Source organism: Falco biarmicus, chromosome 2, assembly GCF_023638135.1.
Source record: "Falco biarmicus isolate bFalBia1 chromosome 2, bFalBia1.pri, whole genome shotgun sequence".
In the NCBI taxonomy this organism is placed as follows: Eukaryota; Metazoa; Chordata; class Aves; order Falconiformes; family Falconidae; genus Falco; species Falco biarmicus.
Window position 1 is genome coordinate 113,574,083 of NC_079289.1, and position 12,386 is coordinate 113,586,468.

The 12,386-nt window shown below is 43.1% G+C and overlaps 1 protein-coding gene across 4 annotated transcripts in view; it reads left to right on the plus strand.

Moving 5' to 3' along the window:
* The window catches only part of HTR1F (5-hydroxytryptamine receptor 1F), a 118,495-nt gene extending 108,850 nt beyond the window's left edge, over window positions 1-9,645 (plus strand). For 3 of the 4 annotated variants that reach the window (XM_056329211.1, XM_056329212.1, XM_056329213.1), the window contains one exon: window positions 5,480-9,645. In XM_056329211.1, coding sequence (XP_056185186.1) covers window positions 5,517-6,617 — 1,101 coding nt within the window. In that variant the 5' untranslated portion in view covers window positions 5,480-5,516 and the 3' untranslated portion in view covers window positions 6,618-9,645. Of the gene's footprint in view, window positions 1-184; window positions 1,436-5,479 lie in introns of those variants that run through there. The other variant, XM_056329214.1, reaches the window with a different exon arrangement.
* Window positions 9,646-12,386: the final 2,741 nt, after the last annotated feature.

Genomic DNA, 12,386 nt, shown 5'->3' on the forward strand with positions numbered 1-12,386 from the left:
AAATAAAGGTAATTGTAAATGTGCAGAAATGCAGACTGGATGAGAAAAACTGGCAACCTTGTGATTTTTGCTTGCACTTCAAACTCCCTTGCATTCCAGAAATGGCAGGTTTGCATCAGCTGCCTTCAGCTGGCAAGTAGCTTCTCTTACAAGCCTGCCAGTCACCCCTGCCCTGTCCCAGGGGATGCACTGTAGCTTTAGGAGCCTTAGAAAGAGTTATTGGGTGAGAAGAATTTACGGACAGAATTCTAAGAATCAAGTGAAAATGCCCCTCTCCTCTTCTGTTAGCACGCTATGGTTCAGGCTCAATGAAGTACATATCCCCTATCAGATTCAAGTATAAGCTCACCCTTCTTAAAAAGATATGTTTAATCCAAAGGAGCATTATTTCCCTCTATCATATTTAATATGATTGATTGTTACAAAGCTAATTGTCGTCAGTACATCACATAGCATCTAAAGACACACAGCCACATCAGGAAGGATTTTTACAAGCTCATAAATACTGGTTTTAGAAGCAATTCTAGCTCCCAAGCAAGGCTGGTACTTTATCCTTCTATGGTTGTTTTAGTCTTACCTCCAGTAAATATCTGGTTAGCCTATACATGAACAGGTGATAAAAACAGGATAGGTGGGAACAAGTATAGTCTACCCTTTTACCTGGAAAAGAAGTTTGTAGGATCAGTTTCCACTGCAGCAAGAAGGCTGGGCCTTTCTAACTGACTTATAGATCAGCTCGGCCAATAGAGCAAGGGATTCTGCTAGCAAGTGAAACACTTCATCAATTCAAAGCCAGCTGAAGCCTGTTGGAGTGAGGGATGAACAGCATCTATCTGTACCACTGGCACAACTCTGTGTTTACTTAATGCACAAAGACTGTTATTGCTGTCTGCAGCAATTTAAATACCCTTAATTCAATCACTTGCTCATTTTGCTCTCTAAGTACTGTTTTTAAATTAAAGACACATTTTGCTAAGGAACCCACATGGAATAAAGCAAGCAAACACCCTCCCCACCCCCCTAGTATGCTCATCAAACTTGTAGGCAAAAGCAGTACTTAAACTCTGATCAGCCAGTTTTGTCACTGCCAGGGCTTAAAGCAACATCAAGCAAACCAGGCCCAAAAAACAAGAGCTGTAAACTTCTGGCAGTTCAGTCTACATTCAGAACCCCAAATAGTAGGCTCCTGATGCCTTTCCCAAAGGCATTCCTGGCCGTGTTTGTCCAGCAACCCATATTTCATGTTATCTTTCAGGTTTACTCAAAGGCAGAGGAGTGCTGTTTTCCAAACCTGGAAGGGCAGGCTAATGCTACAGAACAAAACCAATCTTACTACTACTTTGTAAATCTCAGAAAGAAATGGGTGGTTATGGGCTGAATAACATATACACGTGTTCCTGCAAAACTGAGGAGCAGCACCAACATTCCCCTTTCTGTGAGTGGCCACTAGAGAAATACGATGTTTGCTTTTGCGATAAGGCTGCACAGACATTTTCCTCCAAGCTCTCTAAATAAGATCAGCAGGATGATAGATGTGCTTTTACAGACAAGGAAGTACTTATGTTCTGGTCACCTTAACATGCCATATCTGGGAGGGGAGGAAAAAAGATTGATAGAGGTGGCTAATTCCTCAAAAATAATAATGTTCATGTATCCAAAATAACAGACACGCTATCTTAGGTGAACAGCAGCTTCCTTTGTTTACAGGGCTCTTGTTCAGCAGTCAAAGACTAATATTTTAATGGGTCAACCGAAATACCATACTTGTATTTTAATAGCAGTTATAGGTTAATTTACTGTGTTAAGATCTATAATGAAGATAAAGTACAAAACTTCATTTTCACCAATATTAAATTCAGGACAATATAATGCAATTGAAGCCTCAAGTCTTTCCAAAGTTTTCCAACAACAGCTGCGTATTGAAAAGGCAATAATAAAAGACAACACTTCCACCTGCAGCAAGAGCAACTTCCATGGAATTCGAGATATCAGCGACAAGCTGAAAGATTCAGCTTATTCCTTTGAGAGGGTCATGGAGCTGCCAGTTCCACAAAAGTAGCCTTAAAAACATCTGGACTGTGGAGATTTCTTTGAAAACAGTTACATGTCACTGCTGATCCCATTCCATAATTGTTGAAATACAGATTTCAGTTCAGCATGGCTGCAAGTTTGTTTTCGTTCATCAAAGTAAATTCACCGCTCAAGAGAAGACAGCTCCCAGTCTTCTATACTTCATTTTGAAGTCTTCTGTCAGGTATGTGGCCATAAGGAGATGCCCACACCACAGGGCAGAGGGACTGTGCCTGCTCTGTGAGGCAAAAGCTCAGTAGACTGACAGGGGGTAACAGCAAAATCCGAGCTGGAAGTGCAGTAAGTAGTTATACCAGTATTCCCACAGCACCTGGGGGTATCTATCACCTGAGATTAGATCTTCCCTAAATGCACTAAATGCATACAAGAGATAATTAATGCTACTACAAGAAGACAACACAAACATGCAAAGTAAGGTAGCAGGGAAGTACTCCTGTAGCTATTTTATAGAGAATTAACTGAAGCACCTTAATGAATTTGCTCAAAGATTGACAAGGGAAGCCTACAGCAGAGGGGCAGAAGCCAGCTCTCCTGCATCCTAATCCAGTGCACTGTTTACAGCATCATCCTTCCTACTACAAAAAGCGGTTCAAGTGCTTGCTGAGGACAGAAGCCAGTGATGGCCACTGCTTGAACCGAGTTCGGCCTAGCAAGAGAAAATCCAGAATTAGTTCATCTTGGAAGTGATCAAAAAAGAGAGAGGTGGCAGTCCTTAAATGCTGCCAGCATTTCAACTCCACATATTTATAAAGCAATCTTTTCAGCTAATGATCACCCAATAGCCTTACACAAATGCCCACCACGGTTAGCAGAGGATCCCCATCCCACATGGCCAGGTAAGCCACCAAACTTTGTGACTGGCAGTCCTAAGCAGCACTGAATGGCTCTGTAACCTCAAAGGGAGCCACTGCCTTGGAGGCCAGCTCTTGTCACCATACTGCTCTCTCCCCTGGATGGAGCCACACTCTTTGGTCTGCACAGCAGCCCGCGGGGACCTACCTGGACACCTGCTGCCGGGGCTGTGAGGGTCATTAACACTCCACGTAGGAATAGGAGGGCCTATGGCCAGATGGGTACCATTAAAAGCAGGTTATGCCCCACAAACAGGGAACACCAGAAGAATTATGCGTCTAATAGTAGTACACTAAAACCTCGGCATGATGGTCTTCAATACTGCTCGACTTCCATGCTAGCAGCCTGAATGAAATCCGAGTGTACCAGCTGATAACCTTAAAACGACGCAGAGAAGCATAATCACTGCACATGGCAAGTAAGCACATTTCTGTCACTGTACCTCTTTACAAAGAGCCTCCAAGTCACTGCAGCACTGAGGAAATCTACTTACTCCTACACACCGGTCTTGTGAACGCACCCATACTATTTTCCTTACTCCAGGGTCTCAAAGTGAATAATCTTTCAAAAGCTATTTATCAGTTTTCATTATCTCTGAATTGCTTTTTGCTTGCTTGCAATTAAGGACTAATATCCAAAGAGTTAGAAATTTATAAGGTAATTAACCATAATGAGTTCTAAAATATGATCAGCTGCTGGATATCAAGAGAAATCTTAGTTTTTCCCCATAAACTTTTTTCCCCCATGTATTTATACAAGCTTAAAATGGACATGTATTTAGCAGAGGTTGAACATTCACCCGATAATACTATATGTGCCTATTCCTTCTCTGGAAGGCAGCTAACTATAGACAAAAATATCCACAAACTAGCAATTACTGTGGATTCAGAAGGTTTTAGGGTGACACTGATGTGATGAAACATCTATTTTTATGCATGTGAAGTATTCAAGTTCAGAGGGAGGGACAGAGAGAGAAAGGGAGCACATGCATGCTGTAATCAGCTCATGTACAAGGCAAGATTCTGCTCAGCATTTGTAAATACGACCACCTAAAATACATTTCCTTTCCTTGTTCTTCCACACAATGAAATGTTGGTCAAGCAACGCTAAAAGCCTTTTTGAGTAGATCAATAGCATATTAAGCATTGCCCAGGTTAGAATATCAAGTCAAATTAGTGAACTAGGTCCAAGGTTATAAACAGTATATGAGATTTTCTTTTCAGCCACTCCAGCATAATATCAAAAAGCTTTAGTTAATCACAGCCACTTTACCTAAGAAAAATTATTCACTTATTTCACATATTTCCCTACACGTGGCATCCAATGCAACACATGTGCAACCCACTCACTACACTCCAAAATTTGTCAGAGAAAACCCCACTTAGAGGTTCATCAGGTAGATCTTACGCACACAAGAAATTGCAGGTCAAAACTCGCAAAAGGATGAAAAATCTGACCCTCTTACTGTGTTACAGGCTCTAGTCTAAAAATCTGGAAACTCCTACTTCAGCTGCAGTCTGTAGAGTGCTCAGAAACCCTTCTGGATAAGAAAGTAGGGTGTGCATCCCCAGAACGTAACTGAGAATTTATGTGATTTTTGCTTTTTGCTTCCTGCAGAGCCCTAAGAGGAGTTATACTGTTTCTGTAGTCATTAGCAGAACAACTAGAATCCAAGTTTTCTGCAGTTTTCTTTGGCAACGACCACAGAATAGCAAAACTTGAGGAAAAGTAATGATGTTCTCAAGATGCTATGTATAATTTTTCAGTTAGACAGTAAGTCAACCATTTGAAGCTTAACAATATATTCAACCATTTCATCTTAAGATGTAATGTGTAAGAGGAAAACCTAAAATTAAACTTTCAACACACAATTGTTTCTTCTGTTTGTACTGCAATGTTTCACGTTCCTGTTTTTGATCGAAAACTATGTCCCGGGTTAGAAAGCCCACACTTATCTATACACAAGGAAGGACTCACAGACTGATGGGGAAAAAGGAGTTTATGTAGAGAAAAGAAGCATTATGCCTGCTTCCTGTGGACTGAAGTTTTCAACAGCCATTACATTGCTTAGGGGAGTAGACAGTGCTAGCCTAAAAGCAGTAGTAGTACTTTAGGCTGAGATGGTCCACATTTAACCGGTTTCAAGACCCCACTACAATCCATTCAAAGTGTTTAGCAGGATGGCTGGTCCTGCGCCCCAGGGGCTGCACTGGCACTGCAGCCCTGCTTAAGGAGCAAGGCTGGTTCCCCCAAGCAGTGATGTGTGGCACCCCACAGGGCAGTGCCATCTCGGGCATCACAGCACGCTCCTCTCCCCTGCCACGCAAACATCTCCTTCCCAACAGCATCACCAAGAGAAAGAGGTGGTCTGTATTCTGGAGGCAGAGCATCCCACATGGTCCTAGCCAGGAAAGTCTGTCTGGAGCCAGCCTGAGGTTCTTATCAGTTTGGGGCCCATACTCTTTTAAGATAACAAAAATCAAGATTTTCTGGCGGCTAAGAATGTACTTTCTGAATGTTTTTACTTTTCCAACAGGTAACTTCCACTGGTAAAGACCATCTTTAAAAGAAAAATGGATTTAATAAACTCAACCGAACAAAATGGTACATCAGAAGAACTATTCAGATGGGTGACATCCAAGATTCTCATTTCCATTACCCTGTCTGTGCTTGCACTGATGACAACAGCCATCAATTCTCTTGTGATGACTGCAATAATTGTGACAAGAAAGCTCCACCACCCCGCCAACTACCTAATCTGCTCTCTTGCAGTGACTGATTTCCTTGTGGCAGTCCTGGTGATGCCTTTCAGCATTGTTTACATTGTAAAGGAGACCTGGATCATGGGGCAAGTGGTGTGTGACATTTGGCTGAGCGTGGACATTACGTGCTGCACATGTTCCATCTTGCATCTCTCTGCCATTGCTTTGGACCGGTACAGAGCAATCACGGATGCTGTGGAATATGCACGGAAAAGGACATCTAAGCATGCTGGCATCATGATTGCAGTGGTATGGATCATATCCATCTTTATCTCCATGCCGCCTTTGTTTTGGCGGCACCAGACGACCAGCAGGGATGACGAATGCATCATCAAACACGACCACATTGTTTTCACCATTTACTCTACATTTGGCGCCTTCTATATCCCGCTGGCCTTGATTCTGATCCTTTATTACAAGATATACAAGGCAGCAAAGACATTTCATAGAAGAAGCGTCAGCCGGATCGTAAGGGAGGAGGTAAATGGACAAGTCCTTTTGGACGCAGGTGAAAGAAGCACCAAATCAGCTTCTATGCCCAGCACAGCAGAGAAGACATCAGATCCCCTGGTGAACTGTGATAAAATCAATATCACCCTACGAAGCCCCAGGTCTGAATCTAAGCATGAGAAATCCTGGAAAAAACAGAGAATCTCTAGCACAAGAGAGCGAAAGGCAGCAACTACACTGGGTCTGATCTTGGGGGCATTTGTGATCTGCTGGCTCCCTTTTTTTGTAAAAGAAGTAGTTGTTAATATCTGTGAAAGATGTCACATCTCAGAAGACATGTCTAATTTCCTAGCATGGCTGGGATATATAAATTCCCTTATTAACCCCCTAATCTACACAATCTTCAATGACGATTTCAAGAAAGCCTTCCAGAAGCTTGTGCGGTGCAGGCAGTACCTTTAAGAGCTTTTGTTCATATAAGGAGAACATACTTATTGGTTTTTTAACCTGTATAAATTTATATAACTGAAATGACATTTGTTGTATTTAAGGGAAAGCACCAGAACTCTGCATTTACGTTATGATTCTTTTGTATCCGTAGCACTGGAAGCATAAATTGCCCAAGTTTTAAAGAGATGGATCATCTGGGGTCAGTTTTGCTCTGGAAAAAGAGGTAGCATATTGTGGCTCTGATCCACTTGGGATTTGCCCAGCTGCCTAGCTTAAAGTATTACCTTAAATATGAAGGAAATACACACTTGAAGTAGACAAAGAAACAAAATTAAAAAAAAATAAAATAAAGTAACCCTCAGTCATCAGTGAAATTTAAGTAAAACAACACACAGCTTTTAAATCCAAACCGCAAATAAGAAGATATAAAATACACCTTGCAATTAAGACATGATTTTATTAGTCTGGCACAGGTCTCCAGCACAGAGCCAAGCCATTCCCAGCGAAAGGTAGTAGCTTGAAACATATCTAGCATCATCCTACGTTGATTAGCTGAGTGCAGCTGCAGCACTTGCTGCCTTCTGTAGCTGAAGAACATCCCTGTGTTACGTCCTCGCAGCACCCCAGCAGCCAGCAAGGTGATTTCATGGGTTACCAGTTTCATAGCAAGCCAGTTGCCCAGCCCCAACAGACGCGGGCATAGCCCCAGGGGAAACAGCCAGACAGTCTGGGGCACCTCCAGGGAGCCTTGTGCCTGGTGCTCTGAGACACTGCTTCAGCTGGGACTAGCCAGGGTAAGCACATGAAGAGCAGCTGGTCGTCCTTATGGAGATGTTAGAAGGGAGAGAAACATAAGACACTCCTTGGTTCATGTCCTCATCCCAACCTCACAGACCTGGCCAGGCACAGCCCCTGTGACTTTCAGCACCAAAGCCAGCCACAGATTGTGCCAGGGGCCCCAGCGCATGGCTGAGCGTGGGTGGCTTAGTGAGGTTTGGTTGAGGGACGCCTAATGAAGAACATGGGCTGACAGCTCTGGCTAATTCTGTGTTCAGCCCTCCATCCCCAGAAGCCTGATATCCCCAAGTCTTTTCTTGACTGCCTCAAGCACTCGACCCGTGCACCCTTGGAAAAGGCTGTGCACATGGAAAGATTCCAAGCATGTGAGAAAGCAGAGACTGGCCACGGTGCTGGCAGCATGGGTCTCTGGAAAAGGCTGTGCCACAGCTTCTGCATTAAGGGCAGAGGGAAGTGACCTCTGTATGCAGCGCACACCTGGGCAGGGGATCCTGTGTGATGCTCACTGGTTGGCACCTCTAAGCGCCTCCTTCCCACAGAGCATCTACTCCATGCCCCTAGTCAGAGCAGAGCTAAAAAGACCTTGTAGGCACTCCAGCTGGTTCAGCCAAAGATAACTGCAACGAACAGACCTCTTTGTGCGCTGCCTCCTAAGGCCTCAAAGGCAGCACCCTGGCCAACCTTGATTTACAAGCTCTAGATGCCAAGCCACAGTGCTAAGGAGTGCAAATGCAGCCCTTGCCTCAAAACCAGCAGCGCAGTGTTGCTGACAGCTAAGGGTACTAACAGAGCATTTGCCCCTGCGTGCAGAGGAGTCACTACGAGCCACACAAAAACCCAGCAACAGGGTTTGCACTTTTCAGGACAAACAGATTCAGGCTGCATCACTAAGACCCTGGCTTTGAATTCATTGCCAGCCATTCAGTGCTGTCCAGCAGCAACAGGGACTTGAGGCTCCTTACAGGAACTACAAACCCTGCTGTGAGCAGCAGCAGCCTCCTGCAAAAGCACTCTGATTTGGCACATGGGCCAGCAGCTGCTTAGGGACATCACAAAGAAGCTGAGAGTTCGGGAAAGGTATCACTGGTCTTCGCAGTTATTCTTCCAAGTGGTTTGCGTTAGACGAGAAAACCCAGAAAGAAGCCATCACCGTTATTTCTGTCTCCCCCTCTCCCTCCACTGTATTACAAACTCTGGAGTTCAATAATTTTTGCATTTTTCCCACTAGCTACCAGCTGACACAACAGCTGCCAGAGATGTTTCTTGCAAGGTGACAAGGTTTGAAACCTGAAATATTGAACTAATTTGTTTCTGTCACTTGCGACTTGCTGTATTCTGCTTTCACATCAAGGTCCAAATGAGATGCTATTCAGAAGTACTAGAAATGGTGCATTTGCTTTACTGTTGATTTTAACCCAGCCAGGAATCTAATGGAAAGCTCACCTGTCATGCCGTGTAGCTCTAGCACAGCGGTAGCACAGTTAAATTTTGAAGATACTAGGATGCGACAGAATGGAATTTGGCTCATGCTCAGTGCAAGCTATCACACGTTACTACCATTGCAGTCAGAGCACAACCTCTGCAGCCCCCGCGGCTGTGGCAATGGCTGCATTATGCTGAAAGAAAGACTGCTTTAAAAATCAGCTGTGCTCTACTGTCTCTAGAAAAAGCTATGGAATTCAGCTTTCTTAAAAGGATTAGCAGATTAGCAGAAGACAGCAAAGGAAACCCCACTGAAACATTTAAGATTGAAGACCTCCGTTTCCCACGTTTCCTGAGTACTGAGTCATAACATTGGATATCCAAGGGCAGGACTTCCTCTCCCCCTGCTTCTCCCTTTATGACTGCTGGAGGGTAGAGTATATTGTTTATCCTCTTACACTTACGAAGTTTGACAATATCTTGTGAAATCAAATTAGAAATAAAAATAGGGGTTGCTTTTGAGGAGAAAAGATACTTAAAATACATTTAAATAATAATGGTAAAGCTGAAAGAATGGAACAGTATGTAGATAAACAGAGGACAGCTATCATTTATGCACTGTTAACAGTATTATACTCTGAATCTAATTAAGCTGCTAAACACTTCTCAAGATGCAGGGTGGTCGCTTTTGTATCATTTTCACTGAGCTGTATCTGCTCACCCTTCAATGCCCCAGTGGTGGAAGATGCAACTACAAGAAATCAAAGCAAACGAGTGGGTAGTTATCCTATTAAAAGCACTTGCAGCTTGTGGACCATCATTTCTTGGTGTCTGACTGCAACTCATCACTCGTTCTCTTAACAGAATCCACTGTGCCGAACACTTTATCACACAACCCCACACAGTACCGTTTCATCTCTAGCATTTATCCATGCATGTGACGTGTTAAAAAAAAAAAAAAAAAAAAGTGAGTTCCTCTCTCAATATGCGTAAGGGTTAAGATTTCCATGAGATGCTGCTTTCCCCTACCCATGAAGTACACAGGCAACTACTGGAGCTCAGCACAGGATTCAAAGAGCAAGAGGGAGAAAGATTTTATGCAGTGGAGGGAAGATTTTTTGCAAGTAGCTCTGTGCCCTGTGAGAGTTCAGTCTCAGCAAATAGAAAAATTTATGTCTGGTTTCCCAGCTCTGTCAGAAGACTGTGTATGTGTCTTGCAGGAAAAAGGTTTACATCTCCTCTGAGGGTTGCACAAAGCTCCCTGGATCCCTATCCCTTCTGCAGCTGCCCACCCATCTGCCCATCAGTTTAGATTTCTTCTAACACCCAGAGAACTGGATTGGGAGCAGCTGACCTACTCCCGCTCCAGCTTTCACAGTGAATGATTTCTGAAGCAGCTGTGAACACTATATCCAGTTCAGGTGAATGGTTTTTGCTAACAGCAAGCAGTTAACTACACCTCACTATCCTAAACTCATTTCTTTGCTTTTCCTCCCTGCCAGATGCTTTATTGGTGTCCTTTCCTCCTGAGGATGGCATATCCCTACAAAGGGCTTGGAGATACAAACATACTTTCATTTTAGTGATGCAGTCACACTTGTTAATGCATGACTGTACCACCCAGAAACACCCACCTCATCCAAATGCGCTTTTGGCAGTCACTGTCTTCAGCTGGTGTCTAATTGTTCTTGGTGCTAGGGAGGTACATGGAAATAACTATGTGCCGAATTATTTTCTCCAGTAGTTACAAACTCAGCACATTATTTCTAGGCAAGTACACATTACTATTTGGTCTTTGCATTTCAGATTCCCTTGCAGAAGGGAAACAGAAAATCATTGCTATTGCTGTAGCCATTGGAAGGAAGGGCTTGTTTGAACTCCACACGCCAAAGAGTAAATGCTGCAAGAAAAGCAAGAGGAAATCCTTGTAGCAGACCTGTAAGGATTAAGCATAAACCTAACACTGTCTCATCTAGACGCAAGAGCTGCACCAGTGCATGGGCAGCTGTTCTCAGACGGAGAGCTAATGGGTCAGCAGTCATCTATGGGTCACAGCAGGCACTCACGGGCACTCCAACACCCAAGTGAGCAGTAAATGGTGTCTGCTGGTGGCTCTCATGTTCCTCCTCCATAAAGTGCTGCTTTACTACAGGGACAGTACTGCCAATAGCAGAGCTGCTAAAAATTACCAGCAAGGTGTTGATATCCTCCCCTGCAAAATCCTGAAACAAATTAAACAGATTATTTTTTTCAGGATTTTTCATCTGTCTTCTGGGGAGCCTGGCTCAAATTTCTCATTTTCCCTCTCGACCAGGAAGGCTAAACTTCTAAAAGCAACATGAAATTTCTTTGATCTAGTGTTCCTAGCCACCATTTAGTAACTCAAGAAATGAAAGCCCTGATGATACTGAGTTTGACTAAGAAGTAAGATTACAGAGAACAGAACAAACAGAAGTCAGCAGCATTGGTGTAAACGGTCAAGCTTACCAACTGAATTCAAAACAGCCCTTCTGGTGCCATTCCCTCACTCGGAACAGACACCAATGATTGAAAGCAACCTTAAATCCTCAGGAACTTACTAAAGTATGAATTTCCTAAATTCCAGTTGTTTACTTCATGTTCAAGTGAGTTACTTCTTAAGTAAGAACTTCGCAACTCAAGAAAATTTCAGATGGAAATATTTTTAGGCAAGGAAAAAATACTGTGTTTCATTAGTCAAACTACATCAGTACAATTATGTATTTAAAATATTGGTTGAGGTAAAGTCAAAGAAGTTGTTTATTGAACGCTGTTACTTTTTATCTCCTAGTAGCTAAATCAATTGTATCTACCGTATATTTGTTTAAACTATTGTTTTGAAGGTATTCATTGTTACATAGCAGGTCAGAAGCACTAACAAAATTAACTTCCCTTTCCACTTTTATGCAAGATAGTTCCTATACACTTCAGTCCCTCACTAAATTAAACCTTTTCCTGTTCTTCCCAACACTCATTGATGTGAAACTCAGAGCAGTATTTTATAGTTTGGGTTTAAAGACGAAAAACATGTTTAACGCTACAAAAAGCGCTAACTGCTAAGATAATGCTAGAAGAACGATTAATCTTCTTGTTTTCAGTTTAGATCATGACTGGTAGTAGACATTTAATGCAATAGCTAGCTCTCTGCTGGCAGCACTCCAAGATGCAAAAGCTGTGGCTAATTTGTATGACAGCAAGCGTCTGCTAAGCAACTCACTTTTGGCTAAGCCTGGTTTCCCATATTTCACAGTACAAAGCTGCATAAAATAGTCCACAGCCATGAAATAAGAAATCAGCCAGTTTGCACTCCAGTCATTTCTAGTCTGGCAGTCGCTAGGAGATAGTTGCTCCACAAACACACACCATTAACCAGCAGGAGCAAAGCCGTGTCTTTATCCACAGCAAAAATAGTCAAAAAGTTTCACATCCATCTATTATTTTGGAGGTAGCCGGGAGGCAGCCTGAACTGACCTGTGACCAGGTGGCCTCAACACAGCCCAGCACTGCTCCCCAGCAAGATGCAAAAAGATACCTGTTCAAGGC